Source organism: Opisthorchis viverrini (genome assembly GCF_000715545.1).
Source record: "Opisthorchis viverrini unplaced genomic scaffold opera_v5_109, whole genome shotgun sequence".
NCBI lineage: Eukaryota > Metazoa > Platyhelminthes > Trematoda > Opisthorchiida > Opisthorchiidae > Opisthorchis > Opisthorchis viverrini.
In genome coordinates, this window is record NW_008751764.1 from 60,014 (window position 1) to 83,190 (window position 23,177).

Here is a 23,177-nt window from a genome sequence, read left to right on the forward strand (position 1 = left end):
TGCTGAATAAACGCCAATGCGGCACACACTGATCTTTAGTGGACAGCTACTTGTGTGAGTTCGTCTGGAGGCAAAGTTACCGAAAAACGGACCTTTTCATGTAAATTATTAATGACATGTCCCAATTTCACCCTCTTCAAAAAAAAACTAAAAGTGCGAATTTCATATCCTCTTTTTTCTAATCTTTTTTGGGTGGCGGAATTCGGTAATTGAGCTGGCAGCAGCATCTGCGGAAGAAGACTGAGGGTCAAACGTTTTTGTCGCGTTCACCGACATACTGCGCATCAGAGATTCAACAAGCCTCAGTTGTGCTTCTTCGAACTGCTTCTGTTGTTGCTGTAAAATTAATTGGAGTTGCTCTGTCGAAATTGACATCGTGGGTTCGGGTTGTCGGCCAGCCATCCCCATAACCGAGCAGAAAGGACTTTGTACCGGCCTACCACGGTCATTCCGAGATGCATACACCTCTAAATGCTCATTTAGACATCTGGATAGAGACTGACGAGAACACCTCTGGTATCGGTCCGCAGCCATATCTTGCAACCTCACCGAACTTGCGCAGTTGTCACATGGACCCCACTCAGGAAGGCGAGTCGTGCAGTCATTACCCGGACTTTTTGAAATTACTTCCACACGCGTCTCATTAAACACCCCACTGCTCCCGCCAGCCTGAATCGGGCGCGCAAAACAGTTATCTTTTAGGCAAACGATGGTTCGGCATTCACAATACTTGACCGAACCACCACAGCTTTCTGTGGTTGAAGTCCATGTTGCACAACCGAGCACGTGCTTCCTAATTGTCTTGTTGTAGATTCAAGGGCGCCAGGCTACACTACCTATAGTTCGGAGACTGCGGCTGTCGAAGATCTGAAGACGTATTTGTCCGGCGGTTCAGATCTCACATCCATAAAACAATTCAACGATTGTTCAGCTGTAACATTGATTTTCCAAAGAAATATGCTAAACCATGGTTCCAGACCAACGCCGAGAAAATGTCTTTCCTGGTGTACTTGGTGGAAGATACCACTTACGGAATCCAACGGCCACGGTGGCAGTTTTGTTCCATCAGTCTGGACGTTCCCACTACAGGCTATTCGCAACTGGTTGTGCAAACCTGGGGGTGTCCCCTCGAACAAAGGATATGACGCTAGCAGTGTTACTCCTATTATATCATCTCGTGACTTCACGAACATGTCCAACTCAATCAACTCATGATAGTTCGGCCTTCTCAGAAAGCTTCGACTTCCTGCTGCAAATATGGAAGAAGTCTTGAACGTTGATGAGTGTTCTGGACTTTACCGTCAATATCGTGATACCTTTGACGAAAGCCAGGCAATACAACCACTTCTGCGCGACAAAACCAGAATACTTCCGCCGACTGTTAGACCAATACGATCTTCAGATGAGAGACCTACAAGCATTGATATTGGAGCCTCGCAGCATTAACGGTGAGCCGCCTTGTCGGGCACATATTTGTTTGCCGGTCGTCTCAGAAGAGAATAGCTCCAGGAGAGGATCGTATTTTCCCCTGATTTGTATTACCTCAATCATATCATCCGCACTCTCTTGTTTGGGAACGGAGTGTATCCCTTCTGACTGGAGAATCGCTAGTTTGCTTCAACCTCCAATAAAGACGACAAAACAGTACCAGGAAACTACCAAGGGATCTGTCAGGTGGTTTCATGACTTTTTTTATCTACTTGACGTATCTTCACGTACGAGATGCTCAACTACGATCCAATCAAGGTATTTTGTGCCGCAACGTACGAGATGCTCAAATACGATCCAATCAAGGTATTTTGTGCCGCATGAGAGGCAATGTGGACCAAACACTCACTTTGCATTGATATATGGAGCATGAAGCCCATTTCCATCAATGTTTTGATTTTCGTCCTCCTTTCGGTTCTGTGCATTGTGAATACTTATGGACGGTGCCCCATAGTGATCATGTACCATCCAAACTAACTGCCCTCATCAAAGATTATTACTTGTCAACGAGGGCTCGAATTTATGGTGAAGGCACCTTGGTGTTCGACAAGAATCCGGTTTTATTCCACTTCATAAGTGACCGGATGATGCAGCAGGCACTGGATGGATCCTCTGGCATCCAACTGTGCTCAACCGTTCGACTTCCAATATCGTTGGCTTCGCTTTACTGTAAGAAAACGCAGCTCTACAAGCCGTTCTCAGTCGGGTCTCCTACCATACGAGGCTTATCGAATTGGCAACCAAAACCGGTGTTGCAGAATTCTTCTCCAAGCATGCAGCTGCGCGCGTGTGACTCCTATAATTGGATGCGCGCGCTTTGATACCTGGGCTCTACCATCCGTGGGTAGCAAAAGTACAGGACATTTTTGAAGTCGACCTATTCTGTCACCAAAGACAATTGCCTTGAAGTAAGGATGGAGGAAAGAGGTGGTTTGGTGCCCAGCTGCGAAACAAGACGTCTCAGAGATCGTCGAGATTGGTAGAAATTCTTCGTGATAGCGGTAAGTAGTGCGAAACGGGCCAAGAACGAGAGCCGAACGTGTTACTCGATTGTCGCTCGGTAGATGGACCGGTTCGAGAAACATCTTTTGGCTATTCTTAGACTAAAGCTACTTGTTGTACCAGGGTAACAGTAATAATAACAATCGTTCAGCTGTAGCACCCTTTCGGTGCCTAGCTACCATGCCACACGAAGGAGGGCTGGGATACTGCCACGTCGCCCAAGCCTAGACAGGGGAAGTCGAGAGAGTGAAGTCCGGTTCGAACCACGAACCTTCCGGTTAGTAAATTCGCGCTCTAAACACTTGGTTCATCTCGCCTATCTCGTTCCAAGATATGTCAGACCGAGTTTTCTAATCCTAATGTATGCAGAATAAGCTATTGGGGGCTGTAAGTTTCCCCGTCGGTGCTACTCTATAATACAATTTTACAAATCGGGCGATGAGCTTCCTAATGTTTTGTGTGTAGGTTTAGGTCAGGACATGTGAAACCTAAAATCATGGAGTGTCGTAGCTAATCGAAAGTCAAGTTTACCGCCGATCCATCCTGATTTCGAGCTGTGGCGGAACTCACCTATCACTCTTGTTCAAATCTGTACTCAGTCATACTCTAGGGATCGCTCGGTCCGCCTTTCAGACGTCCTCGTTTATTGCCTCCTTCCAGTCCATCAAATTGACCGACAGTGGACACGACCGTTTTCGACCACCAAAACCTTTGTCTTCTAAGCTTTCGACCAACTCATGGTTTAGCTTTTCAACGGCTGGCGTGCACTGGTATAGCCGGTACCTGTATGTATGCATTCCCCAGAATCATCTTGAATCTTTGATGTAGACTATGTCCAGTTTACCTTGATTGTGTAATTGAACCATGACAGAGCTTTATGCACCCTGAACACACCCTCATTTGCACACCGCCTCATACCGTACATGGACTTAGGAGTTTTTTCCGACCAGCTGAGATCGGTATTACAGTTCTGTTTTCAGATGTTCACCGGACTTCGCATGATCCAACTAGAGTTGCGGGCCTTAGAAAGAACAACAGTTTTGAAATACAATCCCCATTGGTAGCTAATAGCCAGTTGATCCATTTGGGTCTACTTTGGTTACCGTCAAGTCAAACAATGTAAACCCTCATGTGAGTTAACACACAACTGAGAAAGGTTCTATTCGTTACTTCCAAGGAGCCATACACTCTAGTTTACCGGTAAAAGCATGCTTCCACAGGACTCTGACTTGGACATTGGCATCACTCACATGGATAGTAATGTCCTGGCGAAATCTCAACAGAACGTATTTTTCTCGTCGCCCAAACTAGTGTCGATTGGAGTGGCATTGAATTTAACGGAACTGGTAGCTAAAATATCATCTTTTCGGTGATACACCGTACGTTGATTTCAAAAGAAGGTAAGTCATGAATGTGGAAAGCCTGTTGTTTGGTGGAGTGCAAACATTGAGAGCCTTTAGGAAGGATTTCGTGAGCTGAATCAAGTACCAATGAAATACAGTCACTTGTATAGTAAGTTGGTGTTAACGGGAGAATCCGCTAAATCCCAGTTGAATCCTTCGTTAACTGCATTGTTCAAATGAATATATTGCAAAAGCACCGCATCGTGTTTCAGTTCGTACGGTGTGGTATCGTACGTATCGTATGCTGATATCTCGCCATTACTCTCAAGGTCGTCGGCAACTCATCGACAACGCATCACTGGTTTCTCTCTGAAGTTCATCGAAGAGGCGCAATCCCTGAGTTCCCACCAACCTTATATTCTGTTTAAACTGCGTATGCCCCCTCTTCCCGACTTCCAATGAAGTGGTGAACCTCCGCATTCGGACTCTGCCAGTAACATCACTACTTTACCGTTTGTAACTTAATTAATCCTGTTTAATCAACTTCCTTCATGACGTTTCAGATGTCTCTTGCGGAGCAACTCAAGCGCTTGTCAGTTCCGGCAACCTCTAGTTATGCGGTGGAATCTGTACGACGAAAGTCTCTGGTTTACGGAGATCCATCGAAAGTAGATACACTTCTTTGCTTTCACGAAAGTTGGTTTAATCATTCATTTTGTTGCTTTATTGCTCGATTCAGGTTGCAAGGCATTTGAAACGTTATCCAAACGAGATGACGTGTTTGTGCAGTTTCGGAAGACGCTTTTCGCTGAGACATCATGTCATCTGGAAATGTGCAATTTGTTTCCCAATGAGAAGGCACAGCTCGACTCACAAGTTGCTCGTTTCCTGTGTTACGTCTCCCCCTATTTAAAACATTTTGATGCCTTACAGTCGATGGAATGGCTTGTTCACAAGTTTGCTATATAGTACCCTTCTCCGTATTCTTCAATTCGTCTTTAGGTTTCAAATCCACCATTATTACGTTGAAGATTATGTGCGTTGTGTCATGCCGTATCATGAAACTGGGCTGTTTGCAAAATTCCTACAGCTTATTGACTTCCAGACATGTGCGCCGGAATTTCGGTGGTTGCGACCTTACGCCGTAAGTTACGTTATTTCTTACGGATCCCTATGCTATACTGTACCTTGAGGTATTTTTTCTTCAGTCATTGCTCGCTTTCAAGTGGGTGTTCATGTTTTCTTGTACATAAATCCTGGTGTACGAGTAAGTGGTCACATTCCTCTCCTAACCTTAAAGTAATACAGAGAAGTGAAACGTCATCACTGACAGGTGCATAGACGTAGGGTACTGATACGCTCATGCTGTACACTTAGGTCGACGCATCCAAACAAAGTTGTTTAGTGAAAAAAGGAAACGGAAATGAGCTTGTTGAAAACGTTGCAAACCTATTCACACAGTTGGATTTAGCCTCCTGAACGCCAGTAACCAGTCCACAGTCTCACTTCTCAATATCTTTAGCCGAGCATAAAGAAGCAGCTGTCTCCATTCTTGAATGTGAATGCCACAGTAGACGCCCAACTTCTTCGTTATCTCCATTCATGCTTTATGACCTGAGTGTGATCAGTTTTGTCAAGTATAACAACACGGCGTTATGATTACCCCGACACCAGTTGCGCTCAACTTACTAGTTGTTTCTAATGGGCCTCGTTTCCATTAGCTCGACCGATCCATAGGTCTTGGGATAAACGCTCTACGTGGATAGACCGAAAGTAAACCACCAAAACATTTAGTGTGAACTTCGTCTTCGCTCGACTGCCGTCACGGCCATAGCGACCGGAATTTTCACTGTGGGCTTCCTACTAAACATGTATCTCCCCCACGAGCCTCATGAGCTTTTATACACACCCATAATTAGTAAAGTACTAGCTATCCTCGATCTGCGCCTCAGTGTCGCAGAATTACAAACCGAAAGCTAGTGAGTTGAATACGTTGCTTGTTTATCCATCTTTTGAACCGTAGTGCATTTCTTACTGAGAATCCTCAGCTATCCTTTATTTCGCTGATTTGTAAAATGTCATGGAGTGTGGATCGTTTCTGAGTAGTTTGTTTGTCTATCAAAAAATCACAGTATATTTAGAAGTTTCAGCATTCTTCCAAAATCTGTTGGGGGTATACCGTCTCCACATGGAAACAGAGACCATTCCATAATTTTTCTGACTCTAATTAATGTTTCAGGAAAGTGGGAAATGTCTTTCGAAAACATATTTAGAAGTTTCAGCTTTCTTCCAAAATCTGTCGGGGCTATACCGTCTCCACATGGAAACAGAGACTATTCCATAATTTTTCTGATTCTAATTCATGTTTCAGGAAAGTGGGAAATGTCTTTCGCGTTTGCAGTTCGTACGTGAATGCACACGTCAGCGATCCTTTGTGCCTTTCTTATGTTCGATGATCCTGAATGCGGTGAAGGTGAGTCTACGAACGGTTCCACTGATAATCTTCATCTCGGTTCTATGCATAGTTCGGGTGTGGCCGCTCATTATAGAAAATTCTTTAATTACTGAATATTTCTGACTGTTTTCTCTTTTAGCGGAATTGTTTTGTGTCCTCGTTAAAGGACATCATGTGTCAGTACTAAATAGTGATGTCCAACTTCCGTACTAATATGAGGAGATGTTGTTAGAGCGGGAATTTACTTACTGGAAGGTACGTGTTTGGAACCCGACCTCTGCATCTCGACTTTTCCTGTCTAGGCTGGGGTAACCTGGAATTCTCTCAGCCTTCATCCTTCAATCAGGTGGCATGGCAGCTAGGCAACGAAATGGTGTTACAGCTGAAGGATACTAACAGTAATAAACTAGGTCGAAGTTGCGGAGGAAAACAGGGGAGACTTGAAATACCGTATGCCTTTGGATAAAACTATCAAGAGTCCACGATGCGCTATGTATGTATCCTGTTGTAACGGTGTAGAAACTGCAATTTCTCGGTTGTCGACGGTCGGTATGTAGGAAGCAGTGAAGGCTTCATCCAAGAAACGATAGCATGCGCCAGATCAACACACGGACTGTTGATATAGGTGCAACTACCCAATTTATTATTGGACGTTGTGGAAGTCCACGAATCCTATACCTTCGACCTGCTCGATAGAAACACCTGCAAATTAGCAAATTAGCTTTTTCTGACCCACTATTCTTATGGGCTTTGAGCCAAAAGAAGTTCAATCATGGTACCAACAGGCAAATTTCAGTTGTTCGTTCCAACCTTTAAATACTGGAATCCTCACTAAGACAACCGGTTGCGTACCATGTCTGAAGGGTTCCAAGCCACGTGAACCGGAAATTCCATGAGCTTCCACCGTGAAGGCGCTAAGATTCAGTGGCACTCGGTTTGGCATTGACAACCTTCGTCCAGCGTTTCCGTAACATGACCTAGAAATGTACGAAAATAGTTCCTAAGAAAGATGTCCTATCTGGATTTCTGAGTTATTTTGGTTTTCTCCGGATATCTGGTTTGGCTGCACTCTTGATATACGCTCTTTGTTATCTGCTATCTCTACCTAGCTTTGTGAGGGCTTAGCAGCAAACAGACTGAACGATATGACCAACCTCTTCCTGACAACCGTCACCGCTCTGTGTGATTCTGGAATGCCCGATGCAAAGTTGGCAAACATAGTTGATGCGTTCCAACATGTCATCCGAACAGGACTTTTATCCATGGACTGTCCACCCTTCCAGTCTGCGTCCTGCCTTGTCATTCTTCGCATCAGTTTGAAATTAAATCTCAACCGTGAATTGGTTTTTGGATGGATTGACTGCCTTTTGAAACGAACACGGCCAGAGAACGCGTGGGAAATGCTGCGGGTTATCAACAAACTGATGCGCGCTCAACACATTGCCTTACTACCCACGCATTTAACTGAGAAGCATTCTACTGTACTAGGAATGCTTACTTCCGCGGAACGTAAATTGATAGAAGACGAAGAGGCCAGTCTACTGAATCAATTTGACGCGAATGCTCTAGCTGCGGAAGCCATGACTAGCGAATCGTCTGGTGTACGTTCAAAGACGTTGGTACGTCCCGTCACACCCATTTACTCTACCCAGTTTGTCCAATTGGTGTTGTTTTTGTGTACCTCTTTAACTCTCGTGTTCTTCATTCCTAAACAGTTTATGGATGTAGAACTTTCACGTTCAGAAGTTCCCTCCAGGATAAGTGGTTCGCCTGACGACTCAAGTCTTGTCGAATATCACTCTGAGGTCCAAGTGGCCCACGCATTGCTTGCTTCACTCCCTGGATCTGGTGGCGTTTGCTTGTTCGGAGACAGTGGAACCTGCGTCTGTCCAAAATTGTCCGAAGTTCATTGTGATCAAAACTGGCTTCGCAATCTGATTATGCTCGTTGTATCAGAACCTCTCTTGGTTACCGATTCCTCCAAGCTTCCAAAAAGAAACGTCCATCGCGCACGCCAGCTACTACAGTTTGTCCGATTGTCGACAAAAGCGCATATCAACGTGTGTAGTACTCCTCCCTCACCACCACACACGCGCGCCTCCAGTCAGAACAAAAGTCCAGGTTCCCAACGTCCTTGTACATCCAGTGCATTGTTCTCTAAATCAGAACGTCTTTTGGAGAGTGGACTAGATCTTGGTAAGTTCGAATCGACAAATCGTGTTTTGTCACTATTCATCTTTCGTGGGTGTTTGGATAGAACTTGCAGTGAACTTATCAATTTCTGTGGTTTCAAGGGTCGGCGGCTGTCGAAAGCCAAAACGATCCACGTGTTTTTTCATTAGTAATTTTCACATCCAATGTGAATGAAACGAAGTTTTCATATTTTTAAATACGGAGCTGTATTATATCTTCTGATGGTCGCGGGAACTTTAATCATCTTGTAATCTGATTCAAGAGCAAGCAATCTTTGCTGGCCACAGGACAATAGGTGGAAGGCGTGACATCTTGAGTACCTTACAATACCCGATCATAGCCATAACAGCCAATTTCTGCGGTTTGGTTTAATGTCAGATACTTGGAAGTCGAAAATTAGGTCCACCTTATGTAATCAAAGCAGATTTCACCTCCGATGTCACTATAAAAAGTGTCAACTCACAAAACACGGGAAAAAGTATGTTGAAGATCAAAAGACTTTTTCCTCTCAGCAGGGAGTTTGCAACAACGCAACGGTCAGCGTGTTCTTCATCGGACTAATTGCTCATCAACATTATCGTAGCCCGTCGTATCCTGCCTTCCTGACTGGGCTCCTTCCTACGAGCTTTCTTTTCCAAATCATGGGTCGTTTTCTCCATCATGTTGATTGTCTGAATGAAATACCACTGAAGTTTGTTCCTTCTCATATTGTTTCCCCTTTAGCTCTCCCGTTGCTCTTCACCTGTCTACTGCATCCGGCGTCCTCTGTTCGCACTGATGTTTATTCCCTGTTGACATCCTGGTTTTCCAAACTTCATCGACTTGGTTGGAATTCACCTGGAGCTCCCAATTTGAGAAAAGCGTTGATGCTGCTTGGTACGAACACGTCTGATAGCTCCACGGGATCGCCTAAATGCACGTTGTCTGCAAACGTCTTCGAACTACTTCGTGGTGATCCCTTGCCCATGCTCAGCAAATCTGCTCCCATCCTCACTCGCCTGACAGTGAACTTGCTCTTTAGGTAAATGATGTATTTGGTCACTGACATCCCGTGTGGCTTATGGAGTGTGCCAGCCGTACGTAACGATTTTTTCGGGTTTTACTGCGTACTGTTCAACCTCCATCCCATAAGGTACCGCAAAATTCCGCACAGGGTTGCTACGGATTACCGTGATGTCGTTCTTGAACTGGTACGGTGTTATAACAACGGTGTTTGAACACCGATGGCATGCTATCGATTATGATGGTGATGTTCTAGATTTAGTTATTCCTCTTTTCTTTTGTTCTTCACAGTGAATCGATCTTCGGCACATTGTGGCATAGAGCTGTTCACTTTTCCATAGATTGGCCGTGATTTTTTTTCATCAGAAAACAGCAATGCAACATTGCGATGTTGAGTTCTGTGTCAACTTTTCGTGCAATTACATTTCTCATGATTCTTCCCGATAAGGAACGGTCTGAAATTACCGAATTTTGACCGCACTACTATATTCTTGTCATTTAATTTATTCTTGGCAGTTTTAATGGTTTCATCAGTCTATATAATCCAGATTCATTTTACTGCATCCCCGGGCCCACTGAAACACGTTGAGTCATTCTCGAATGGGGCTATATTCCCTCACATTTATATCGTTTACTCAGCGTTTCCTCATTGATTCCGTTTTAGTGAACCCTTGCCACGCATCTCTTCTACGGTTGGGTCGAAGTACGCGTTGGTTTGTTGGGCAGCTGGGCTCAAACTCCTTTCAGAAGATACTATTCACGAACTCTTCTCCATTCGCCCCACGAACTCAGATAGTCTGGTTGGTTGGTCCGGATTTCTTCATCTGCTGCGCACTCCAGATGAGAACTACGCGGCATTACAATCCATATGTTTGTCACACCTAAATAGTGCTTTGTTTGTGGCGATTTCCGCAATGACGCGTTCGGACTCACTCTCTGGGAGGCCTTCCCTAGCGTCGTCGCAAACGCCGACTGCTATTCCAGTAGAATCACCTCAAACGGATGTCTTGGACGCTCTATGCGACCTCGGATTCACCGATTCAGCCAATTTTGCCATCTTGGGAACTTCACTAAACCGCGTACGTTTACTTTTAAATTTCCATCCACTGTACTTATTTTTGTATTTTACATCCCTCACTTCGTTGTTTTAACAGGTACGGATTATGCTCGTGTTGCTCTACCCTACCATTCCACAAATCCAAAGGTCTTCTGAAGGGCTTTTTGAAGCGAAGACACCTTGTTCTACCAAAATATCGTTAAAAAAGCATAACTCGTCCTTCCTCCTGTCTTCCCCTTCGTAACCGCTGGTTCGCTGAACATCATTCCGGATACGTTTGCCATTTCGAGCGTCGGTCCCCATGGCCGGTTGCTTTACTCTGTTATCACTGAAACCATTTGAAATAATCTACTAGGCATCAATAAGTAGCGTGTTACTTGCGCACTCCTCAGTGCCGAAACCGTGTTATGGTAGGCGGGCGCAAACTTTAGATGTTGAATTCTCGGCTATCAGCTTAAGTGCCGTCACATATTATCTGGACAAGCACCTTTTGTGTTTTCTTCTGAGGTGACCACACTCGCTTCAAGCCGGACCGGCCTCAGAACAACGCTGCCTTCCCTAACGTAAAATTGAAATTAAAATGTTTTCCCCCCTCCTTGACGCTATTGCAATAACATATTTACTGGTTAGATTCAGCGTCTATCGCGGCTTGTCAAATTGGACTGTTTTTGACGGAATACACTCAGTTGACGTTTCTCTACGTGTATGACAACCACTGTAATAGCGAAAATCCTGGGAGCCGCACGTTTCGTCTGTTAGTTGAAATAGCTCATCGTTTCGACCAAGAAAAACAACATATTGGAAGTTGGAACCTGACCAACACAGAAACAAAAAAGGCTGGCTTGATCTTTAGGTGAGTGAAAAGTAGAATCCAATTCGCATGCAACTGTTTGTGTTTCCAGATTCGAACCGACGATGATTGGTTGCATCAAGTTTGGAATGTCGGTTCCCTTGTCACTCATCTTGCTCAACCTTTCTCTCGTCTGGTGTCATGTCGTATCACCTAGTCGATAATTGGAAGCTTGTAGACCTGTTGACACATGAAGGGGTCTTATGAATTGTTTCGAATTTATCACGACAGCTCACTGTATGTACATCTAGATTTTGGCTGATTGAGCCCCATCCTTGTCTGGTTAGCTTGCTGTTAAACCCAACAGCTGAATTCGTAGAACAAGAAGCCTCCAGTTTCGCTTGGGCCAAGATTCAGGATGCTGAGTAATTGTTCCTTGTTTGTAATGCGCTAAGATTCCACTATTAGCCTCATTCTTTTGGGGATCCATTAGGTAACCTATGTACAGGTGTGTTTGGTGGCACACCTGTCTGGCACCTTGGGCACACGCATATTACTAGCCAGTGTTAGACTTTATTCAACTTGATCTGTGTAACTATGGTCACAGAAGGCCGCTTCTCGCACCGTTGTAGGCCTAACGCTTCGGGCTACCTACAGCATTAAATTTGTTCCTTCCTGTCAGTAGTTCAACTGAACGATGTCACCTTCGGATAGATTGGGGGCTGGATTACTAATAGGCTACACCTCCATGACATTCTGTGATTAGTCGTGGTTCAACTAGATTCCGTTCTCGCGATGGTCATTGAAAGTTGCTTCTAGCCCTATCGTAAGCTTATCAAACCAAATCGATTCGTGTATTAAGATATTTTCGTAGGTTTTGCCTTTACGGATGGCCATGGAAAGTTGCTTTTAGCACCTCCGTAGGCTCATCTACCTAGTAATCTCAGAAAGCTAAGGAGGATTTGGTAAGCTTACTTTATCCGATGGCGGATCTGATAGTATCCGATGTGACCAGCGCGAACTCGGCCGCAGTCGCAACACTTCCACTTTCTTCCGTCTCCAGGTCCGACAGCTTTATGTACACCCTCCGTCTTACATGTTTCAGCCTCTTGCTTGGATTTGGCGATGTTTGAAGTATCCAGATACCGTTTACCAGTGTTTCGTTTCTTCGCGCTCCGCTGGCTATATAGAACCTGCCTCGGAATCTTTTTCCTATCCTGTCGGCAAACATGTCTTAACTCTCGTAGACGACTGAGTATATTCTCAGCCTCCATTCCATCACAGTATGCCCGTTGGAGGACCGCCGTACCCGGCACTTGTCAAGTCCAGGGGGCACCTATCTATCTTATGCAGTGCACATAGATGTCGCTGTGGTGGTGTGCACGTTAGTACATAGTCCGTGTTTCAATGTCATACAGGAGCAAAGACGAAACCGTCGCCCTTTAGACGTGCAGCTTGGCCTCCACTCGCAGGTTCTCCCACATCAGTTTCTCGAGTTTACCAGAAGCCACAACAGCCTTGGCAACGACAGGTCTTAGCTCACTATCAATAGTTATGTCAGCAGACAATATACTTCCGAGGTTGGTGCAAGTTTGTGCGGAACAAAAGCCTTCTGGTTTATTTTCGGGCCATGCAGCGCGCAGCGGTCGAAAACTGGGCTAGGTGCTGCAGTCCATTGTGCGTTCACTACACGAAGGTCTGCAAACATGAGGATGTGGACCTTGATCTGATGAACCAAACTGTTAATACCAAAACGTCTAATATTGAACAGGCATCTGGTACTCGAACTATGAGCCAGCATCTTCGTTCGTGGAAGCCGAATTCATGATGGCCGTTAGATATTGAAGACAGCTGGGGCAAGACCGCCAGAGAGATTTTCAAAATCACTTGAATTCAACCCTTGCGTGTGCAGCTTTGTTCCCACTCCGTCATTTAGGCCATATATATACCCTCATCGTTCGCCTTAGTAGATTCATGAACAAATGTCTGTTGCTGACAAGGATAATCTAATCTATCCCGGCCTTTGAGTACCAGTCCTAAAGATCATTCATGCGTGCCTTGGGTTTTACCCTTTGCTTTACCCCAATATGTCTGTCACCGAATTGGTCGTGTGCTGCCAGTACCAAGGTTCAGGGTCATTCAGGTAACGTATCTTGTTAGTGCTGTCATACCGTTTTCGTTCCACATACGGAATTATTTCCTCAACTATGCAAAAATATTCCAACCGCCAGACCTGACAGGCGCAAACTGTGCAATTCATTCAGGTGTGCGTGGCACGTATCAACTGTTTTCGTAGCGAGCGCGAAGCCATATTGAATATCGATGTTACACTTCGCAAAAGCTGAGAAAACTTCCCGTTGAAACGTGAGAGCCCATAGGAAAACGCTGGTTAGAAGCTCCCTTCTCTAACGTTTGACTGTCATATATATGCTTTTTCTTCTTTCTGCAGCTCAACCTCACTGTGGACCATTTCGACTACCTGCTACTCAAACTGGATGCTGCTGGGTGCTTGTTTCGCAGGTGTGTCAACAAATCCCTTTTCACACGAGTTGCTGAGACTCGGTGAGTCACTACGTTTGACATGGGAGCAGTAGCAATTAGCACTGCGTTACAAGCCTTGCAACGATATTCATTTTTCGGTAATGCCTGGTTCGCACATTCCCATCCAATAGTTATATTGCGTCCCTCTCCTCATTGATGCGCTTTCTAGTTGACTATTGCCAGTCTTTCCTATATCCGCTACTAGTTTTTCTATTTAATTGATTTATTACACCTGTTATTCCTGCCCTCTACATCCACAGAGAAGCACGACGGCGACATGCTAAAGAATCAAACCTGATTAAGAACGAACTCAATTCCATCGAAACGGTTAAGGATATTTTGACACCTGAAAACCCTGACATTGCGGACGTGAAGCGTTTGCGTCTTCTTGGCATTATTACCACGATCCTTTCAGAATCAGTCAGCCGCCTTAAACAACCGGTACCCGAATCCAAAGTGCACAGTAAAGACCCAATGCTCAAAGTTGTGGCGCAACTGACTCCCGACTCACGTGTGAAATCCAAGTCTACGTCGTCCCCAGCCGGCAGCGGCATCTCCTTTGCTCCCGTTCTGCATCTCCTCACACCGTTGGTTAACCATTTGATTGGGTGAGCAGTAATATTCTGTTCCTTTCCTTTCGTTGGTTCTGCACTAGGGCAGCGAATGTTGAACAGGCGATAGCCGATGTTTCATTTGTCGTCGCAGTACTTTGGTTGCTCAGGTCGTATATTTACTTGGTTATTAGTTCGCTTACTCAGGTTTGAAATATTTCTGTGAGCATAAACAAACCTGTTGCCGCCCTGGTATTTCTGCGTAACCTCCTCAGCCAGTTTTCCTGGGTCGTTTTGCATAAAAAGAGAATCTAGGTCAGATCTACTGCTACGGAGACTGTTCCTATGTGATCTCCTCGAGCCTTTTCTCGCTCGATTTCCACCCAGTACCTACAGGCTGCGGTTTTATTACAATGTCACAAGACTAAACACTGGAGATGAGTGGTACTGTGTTACCTCAGGTTATTCATGCAGTTTTGTCTCTGGTTGATTTAGATTACGTGGAGTTCTCCAGTTAGTTGGTCCGGAAAGTCAGTATGCATTTTGCTTTGCCATTTGCTCAGACCAATAAAATAATTGAGTTTTATGAACTACAACGCGTTTGTTGGGCAAAATCAGGCCTACATCATTCCACCTTACAAGCCCATGGGTTGACTAGTCCGTGATTTTTTCGTTTCTCGTGTATATTTCTCATCTTAGTAAGCTATTCTGAATGTCGGTCCCCTTTGCACTATAGGCTCCTCAGTCAGGAACAGCGCTTTACCAAACTTCAGACGTATGCTCCTGATGTGGTCAGCAGCTCAGACTCCGATTCAGATGATGAATGCTCTACATCCCAACCCAGAGTAGCAAACTTCCTTTCTACCTCCGATGGTCCCAACCGTCCATTGCTCATGGATATCACTACAGATGACTCACAACCTGTCAGTGCTCTAGATGTCCCATGTGTTCGAACTTTGGTGCGAAGTTGCGTCCAGCGCTTGTTGGCATGTATGATTGCGATCCTGGCTGAAGGCAATAGGACCATTCAATCGAATGTTGGAAAACGACTCCGACCCACAGCTGTATCGAATAATCGGTCTGTTTCGAGTGCGTTACTCGCCGCTCAGTCAGCTGTCGGGCCTGTGTTTCAGTGTCTCACAGTTTATCCGGACTGGACGGCTCTTCATCAACAAGTCTTATTATGTTTCATTGAGCTATCTGCCATGTTTCCAGTGAGTTCTCATCAAATAACTTCACTGGTGCATTATTCTCTTTATATTATATTTTTTCCGTTTGGGAAGTGCTTTTTCTAAGAGCAATCTTCGAATTGTGTCAACCGAATAAATAATTGATTCAACGCACATCCGCATTCACCACTCCAATATCTGTCGAGCTCTTGCTGAAGCCTTGCCGTGTATCTGAAACTGGACCAATTACCAAGGCTACCTTTCGTACCAGAACATAACGTATGAGTTGGTCCCATGTTTGCCCGGCATTCGTTATGGTGAACATAACGTAATATTGCGTTATTTATTCAACAAACTCGTCTAAAAATTGGATTATGTGGTCTGGTTCGCATGTGATTTTCTTCTCCACTTTTCATGAGTTCTCAGTCTGCTCAGACGTGCATAGACCATGCACGAGCAGCAATCGATCTGCGCTGACATCCACCCCACCTCTTATAACCTTGTTCCATTTAAAAATTTTTGACGTAAATACTTATTTGACATGAAAGGAGAAAAATTCTCTCATGTTCACTTAATTTTACAGCGAATCACCTCGTTTTGCAGACGAAAGCATCAACTCGATAATCCTAATTATAACCGTAGTGGGATAAAATTCTTTTTTTGATTCAGAAAACTGAAATGCCGATATTTTTGCCACTGTATTCAGGTTGCTTTGTGTCCACGGCTGATCGGCATGATTCAGTGGATCGCCGCTAACGAACGGGTTATGCGCTTGGACAATGTGCACAGTCTGGCGTTACTTGGACGACTCGTTGTGATCGCCGTCCCTGCCCTGGTTCGCGCTTCAACTAGTCAAACGAAAGCTGCACTTCAAGTTGTCGTGCTGTTTGTGGATGGTTTTCCTGGACTAGCCAGCCACCTACCTCGACGGCGACTGGCTTTCTATACCGGTCTTGTTCGTGGCCTAGCCCAAGTCACCGGCCCACTTGCCCTAGAATCGCTAGCGTCCCCATTGCCGAGAAGCAGTTCCAAAGCCGACAAAAGTGATCGGAAAGCTGAACGTCAGCAACAGCGAACTTTATTGGAACGATGCAAGGAAAGCTGGATAAGCAGCTGGCTTTGGGCTATTTCATTGGTATTTCTCAGTCGAGATTGGAAAGAGGAAGTAGTTGGTAGGTTTGTCTTCGTTTCATTGGTTTCTTGTCGATTAATATCATCCTTTGCTGTGCTTCTAGGGTCAGCTTGTCGAGAATCATGAAACAGTCCTACTTGAGGAATATCCGTTCTACGGCAAGCTCGTAGACCTGGAATGCACTCTAGTTATTCCTCATGTGTGAGCAGACCGAAAGCGAAACACAAGACCTATGCTTTACGGTTGTTCTGTCCTGGAGAGACCACTCTCAGAAAAGAACACCTGATGCTTCCGTTAAAGGTTCGGATCCCAGTGAGATCGCTGAGGTCACACGCCCGTTTTAGAAGTACATTTTAGTCAGAATCCCACTCGGAAGAAACTGTAACTTCACTGATCCGCAGTATCTCAACCCTCGTGCTCCATTCGGGTGTCATGGCAGCTAGGTGCCGGAAGGGAGCTAACAGCTGAACGGTTATTTTTCTATTATAACAGATAACTTGTTTCTCTATTTCACCCTTAATCTTCGAGGAAAATCCAGTAATTACCAAACAGTGCGCCCTGAATATGGGGTTGGATTCCAAAAGCCGCTATCGCTTTTGTCATCCTCAGAGAGAGCAATATCACTCATGACACCAATGCTTCACTGCCGCACTACCATGAATTTAATCTAATTTTACTCAAGGTCTTAAAATAAAGAAAAGTTTGTGAGGGAGAGACCTGACCCTAGCTTATCAGAAACATTCTGAGAAGGTCGCACTTTCAAACGCTCAACCATATAATCTGGAATGAAGCTGACTGCACCAAATCCGCTGATACCGATTATCCGCTATTTCCTGCAGTGGCCAGCCAAGCGCGTGGGGTTCACAGTGGCCCCATTGTGGAAAGCCAACTAAACCACCAACACCGAAACCCATTGGAATCTCTTCCACTAAGTCGGACGTTTGCGCCACTCTGAAGCAGGCACGGAAAACAACACTCATCTTGGTAGATGATGTTTCTGTATGTGTAACACATGGCTGAGTCACCGCAGCCGATATTGAATGTAACCCGTGACTTGAGTACCTGCTGTGCAACGAAATACCCGGTTTATAATCACCTCGTCACAAATTCGTTGATCCCATCTGATACCAGTAACACGTGTGCGACATCAGTGGTCGAAACGTGAAGGCACCTCAGTTCTGTCCGGCGAGGCCGTATTTCGCAACCATATAACAATGAAGCCCTTACTAGAAGTTGTTACACACGATCCTCGATACCGAGTGATATCGTTCAGCTGTAGCACCCTTTCGGTGCCTAGCTGCCGTGCCATACGAAGGAGGTAACATGGCTGGGATACTGCCAGGTCCCCCAAGCCTAGACAAGGGAAGTCGAAAGGCAGAGGTCGGGGTGATATGCCTTTTGGACACCATAAGTGACGTGAATCGGCAGACCTCCACAACTTATAGTGCTTCTGTAACTGCAGTGGAACGTGTTCTGGGACTCCGCGTTTTAGAGTACGACTACACGTTGTATATGCAAGGTTCATTCCGAAAGATTATCTAACAGTGCTCGTGATTGACCTGCGTCTTCAGAAATGCGGACGACATTGTATCCGTACTCCATATTTACAGAGTCTTCACCATCAAAGATTTGAACACCAGGGTTTCGAAGATCCATCAGCGTTCATGCCATAAGCTCTTTGATGACGAATTTGAGCGAGAATGGATAGAGCGGCTATGCGTCACAATTTCTTCAGCACCCGTGTGTTGATTTGCAGTAAGGAACAAGTCCTCGTTTGACTGAGATTTCTGTCATTCTTCTGCATCTTTACTAGAGAAGCGATAATTTACGACAACTGGTTGTATTCACTAATTCTTATTTTTATGAAACTGCATGATTCCTTTGAGTGCATTGAAGAATTTTCCCCGGAACTTGAGGGCAAATAAGATCATTTAGCCGAATTCGGCTATGATACATATGTTGAAATGACGGCGACAGAAGCAGTTTGAAATGCGGAGCAACTGCGACATCTCTCTCTTGTGGTGGATTCTATCATGGGTTTCATTTCGCTTAAGGCTCGCTTATCTTGTTCTTGGTGTTTGATTGGAATGGAGCTATGTGAAGGGCCGCTCACAGGAGCTCCGCTTCGTTAAAGCAAATCAAGTATGATGTACTTTATAGACAGTTGGTCTCTGACAACTGTGATACTCGCGTTTATCCAGCCCGTCTCAACACAGTAAACACCAAACGATCATCTTTATGTTTGCTAGTTATTTTTAATACGGACTATAATATAGAACTTTTTGACCTCAAATGCTTTCAATCTATATAATCACCACTGATCTGCACACACGATAGCCGTTTGCTTCGTGCGCTTTAGTGCGAATCACCGCGAACGATAGAAAGTCAGGATGTCTCATATCTAAGAGCAAATCGCTCTGGTGGAGCTGCAAATAGTGTCCAAAAGTCTTATGGTAGGGTTACTAATGCGTACGCGTTACTTAGTAACCGTACTATAGCTCTTTTAAGGACCTTGTCATTCGTGGACACTATATTGTGCACTTGCTAAGCTGGCCCACCTACCCCTCTTCTTTTTCTTCTTAGCTGATCAAGTAGTCCCACTGTTGGTTGATATTCACAACCAATTCCCCTGGGACAAGCAAGTGGCTGCCTGGTGCGAGTGTCTAGGATTCCTGTTTTGGCTGACCAAGAATAGTGAACAGTTGACAGGCGAAAACAAATGCCCAATTCGATTCAAGCGTCATGTAAGTGCCTGATAGCTTCCCTCTGTAATTCATCTTATTTTGAGTGTTTTGTCAACAATGATACTACTGTATACCCAAGAACCACAGATTTGATTCCGAATCCTGGAACCGTTATCTTTTTTGCAACCTATTTGCTTCATCTTCAAAAATCTGCAACTTCCTCTCGTGTGGACCTTCTGGCCTGCGAATGAAAAGTATCTCCTTTGGTAGCAGTGGCGAGTAATTTCGATTTCGTTCGCCTCGATATCCACGTAAACATATCGTGCTGACAGAGTAGCTAGTCTGTTGACGGAGTGGTGAATCTCCGTATAATACGTATGTGCTTCTCTCCCCAAACGTCACTGGTGGTTTACTGACCACCCGAAAAATCCAGGAAACGTTTGGTAACCCCACAACTAATACGACGGTTTTTCCGCTGAATGTACTTATGAGCATTGAATGCATTTTGATGAAAAACGGTGGGAATTACATAGTTCAAGTGAATTCAGTATATGGTGCAAGTTTTGTCAGGTGCTGATGAAATCCAAAGCGAATTTTAACCGTTCGGGTCAATCTCCGAAGTAGGTCAAGATTCAGAGGTCCGGGGAATCATTGATTGTTCCATTCGGCTGCTTTCGGCAACTCCGACATGCGCAAATGTGCACCGTACAGTGAAATCAACCACCGATTAGTGGACTTATATTGCAGATTTGTCTAGTCTTTTACCGTGAATCTGGTTAGTTCTACTAGTTTGGTGCCCAGCTTCAGACTGGTCTTTACCCTCACTGTAGCAGTATCTGTTCTACTAAACAGCTGTCAGGCAAGGTTGATTATGCTTACCTGAAATAATTCCGAACGATCATTTTAGTAAAGGCAGCTGGTGCAGTGAGGAAACCAAAATCGTGAGTGAAAAACCCCTCGAAGGTTGCAATTTCATGAAAACCAAGATACCCGGCCTGCATAGCCGATTAAAGCTTAGGGAAACCGATGTATGAGGCTATTTAGAAGTTAAGCGACATCTTCGAAGGACTCTACGAACACCGCGCTTGATTTTTATTGGCACAACACTAATTGCGGAAAAGCATACTTCGTAATTTTCACCTCCTAAGTCCTGTAACATCTATTTGGATTCGTCTTTACTTACCTGCGAAGCACAAACTCTGATAATCGCATAAAGTATTTCTTGAAGAAAGTAAACCTATTTATTTTGGGGGTTGCTGTCTCGTCTCATCATCATCATCGACAGCATGACATCAGTGTTCAACACCGATGCTTCACTGTCTCGTCTAGGCACTGTGGTACTTTATTCAGGAATACTAGGATCTTGTAATGCTTTTCCTTGCCAGCCGTCTCAGCGAAGGTTCATTCAAACAGGGGACGAGCACACTCCCAGGTAAACTGAACACTTGTGCATCCAGCATTCCGATAAATTTGGTCAATAGTCCCATCCCGATGCGAACGCTAGGGTGAACTGATTGTGAGTTTTACATGTGTGAATTTTTTAGAACATTCAAAGACAGCTTCGATGGTTTTTCTCGCTCTAGTAGAAGATGGATCCATCCGAATACACTATGTTTTCCTGAGGAGACGAATGGTGAACTTGATGGTCAAAGTATTGATTCCAACAAGTTGATAAATATTGTCATCTTTGAACTCGAGCTCGTAAATTAGGGTGATGTTTCCTTCCCTGTGTTTCGCTCCACAATACTCGCCAAACATTGCTTTTCCAGACAGTAGTCCTACAGGTTCTCTGATGAATTTTAAGCCGGTGATCCAGTCCTTCGATTTTTCGTCTCAGCACTCACTTCGTTGTCTCTAGTTACCTTGTTTACTAGACTGTTGCCTTCTGGGACGTTGTCCTAGTTACTTATCGCTGGAGTCTTTCAGGTTTTTTAGCCCATTGTACAGCAATATCCACTATCTATTCTCGGGTTTCGGGAATTCTTCTACATGTGCATTCTCATAGCGAACTCGATAGGTACTCAAGGTCCATTCTAGAGATTCACCTCACTTTCCACAGTGAAAGTTTGTAAGTTGATGGGTAACATGGGTCTTAATGTTCGCTCCAATTGCATACATTTACATTGGGAAATAATGAATAGTACATGTTAATTTATCTGGAACGGTTGTCAATAGGTCGTGGGAAGTGTATGTGTGGAACCTTTCAATCTGTCTGCGGAAGATCATTACTGGTGATGCGCAGTATGAAATTGGGATGAGGATATCTTTGGCAGGTTAGGAAATTGTGAATGAAATATCGAATGGATGAAGCGTTCTACTCATGTTGTTCTTGCGACTACGTGGATAAGATGTTGTCTCGAATGTTAGCAGATCGTACCAACCCGATAGTTTTGTTTTCAGTGCCCATTGAATCGGTACATATTTCTTTGCCGTCATCGACTTACCTAGTACTCTACCGATTTCAGATGAATCGCGATCTTTTAAGTGTCCAACAGAACGTTTCCATTTTAATTGACCTACTTGTCATTTTATCCTCACTGCGTTAATGGATTACACGGTTCCAGTGGGTAGAGACAAAAATTGTGGTGAACCGCACGTTAGTTTGAGAGGCAGTACGTAAGCGGATAATAGATTCACTGACAAGCTGCGGCCATTAGCGTTGGATGTCCTTACTTTCGTGTGAGGTTGCGGTTGGTCTTACCACACAATATGTATTCGTCCACAGGTGGACGATGAGGTGTGCCGAAGCTATTTTCACGCCCTCCTTCCACGATTACCCTGGCGAGACAGGTGTCACTTCTCTGGATCCCTGAACCCTGCTCGTTTTCCTAACTGTTTGGAAAGATGGACCATCGCCTTCAATGTCTCATTGCCCTCCGTTTATTTTCCTCATCATCGACGGACAATATTGCATTGGCTAGGAGCAAAGTACATTTGGTAGGCGGAACTTCACCGACGGAGTACTGATTGAGTTGAGATATTTACTTTTTTGACCAACAAAGCACATTTTAACTGGCCAGATACCAGCCTATTGAACAATCCGGGCAGCACCCAAGTGTGTGCTTCCGGTTTGGTAACCATCGGTAGATTTATTTAGTGTGCCCTGTTTATCAACTGAATCTCGTTACTGGGATCTAGTATGGCTTGTTGTACGTTCAGTTCGGAAACAAAACGAGCCCTGTGTTCCTTAGGACATGAATTTATCGGTCTCTTCACTATACGATGAGGTAAAGTTTTCGTAGCCGCTCACTCGGCCCTCGAAATAGGGCCGTTGGTTTTTTCACTGAACTCAGCAGTTGTCCGACAATTCAACGACGATTGAGGGCACAACACGTTTCTTACAGCATTTTTATTCATGATTGTGTGATTAACAGGTGATACATGCTGTCAGTGTTATTGCGTTCCCTGTAAGAACTTCTTTGGTTAGTAATTGGAAGGTGGTATGAATAGATGGGTAGTATTCCATTTCTGTGTCTCAATGGTCTAAGTGACATGTCTGTTAAGTGTTCTTTGGGATACCTTGTAATTTCTTGCCATATAGTGCGATATTTTCCAAAGTCCCATTGACGTATCCTAGAAAATGCTACTAAACATGTGGTTACTTTCCGGATTTACCGCAAACATTAGGTGGCGGTCCCTTCTGTGGAATTATTTTTCACATGCTAAAAAAGCTAAGAAACGGGAGTGACCGCTTTAGGACAATGGGAGTGTATCTCTAGAAATTCATTTTATTTTAAATTTAATTTCTTGAATGCCCGTAATTACGACTT

At 44.5% G+C, this 23,177-nt stretch overlaps 2 protein-coding genes across 2 annotated transcripts in view; both read left to right on the forward strand.

Moving 5' to 3' along the window:
* Window positions 1–1,257: 1,257 nt before the first annotated feature.
* Window positions 1,258–1,446, forward strand: T265_05612 (hypothetical protein; the record flags this gene model as incomplete). The annotated part of the gene is made up of 1 exon (XM_009170671.1): window positions 1,258–1,446. One exon carries the CDS (start codon window positions 1,258–1,260, stop codon window positions 1,444–1,446), a length of 189 nt encoding a protein of 62 aa, XP_009168935.1.
* A 2,950-nt stretch (window positions 1,447–4,396) lies between these two features.
* The window catches only part of T265_05613 (hypothetical protein), a gene marked incomplete at both ends in the record, with an annotated part of 31,038 nt that continues 12,257 nt past the window's right edge, over window positions 4,397–23,177 (forward strand). The window contains 11 exons of the mRNA XM_009170672.1: window positions 4,397–4,529; window positions 4,573–4,789; window positions 4,836–4,977; window positions 7,424–8,484; window positions 9,205–9,502; window positions 10,148–10,562; window positions 13,780–13,892; window positions 14,132–14,479; window positions 15,159–15,636; window positions 16,298–16,763; window positions 19,307–19,467. Coding sequence (XP_009168936.1) covers window positions 4,756–4,789; window positions 4,836–4,977; window positions 7,424–8,484; window positions 9,205–9,502; window positions 10,148–10,562; window positions 13,780–13,892; window positions 14,132–14,479; window positions 15,159–15,636; window positions 16,298–16,763; window positions 19,307–19,467 — 3,516 coding nt within the window. The remainder of the gene's footprint in view (window positions 4,530–4,572; window positions 4,790–4,835; window positions 4,978–7,423; window positions 8,485–9,204; window positions 9,503–10,147; window positions 10,563–13,779; window positions 13,893–14,131; window positions 14,480–15,158; window positions 15,637–16,297; window positions 16,764–19,306; window positions 19,468–23,177) is intronic.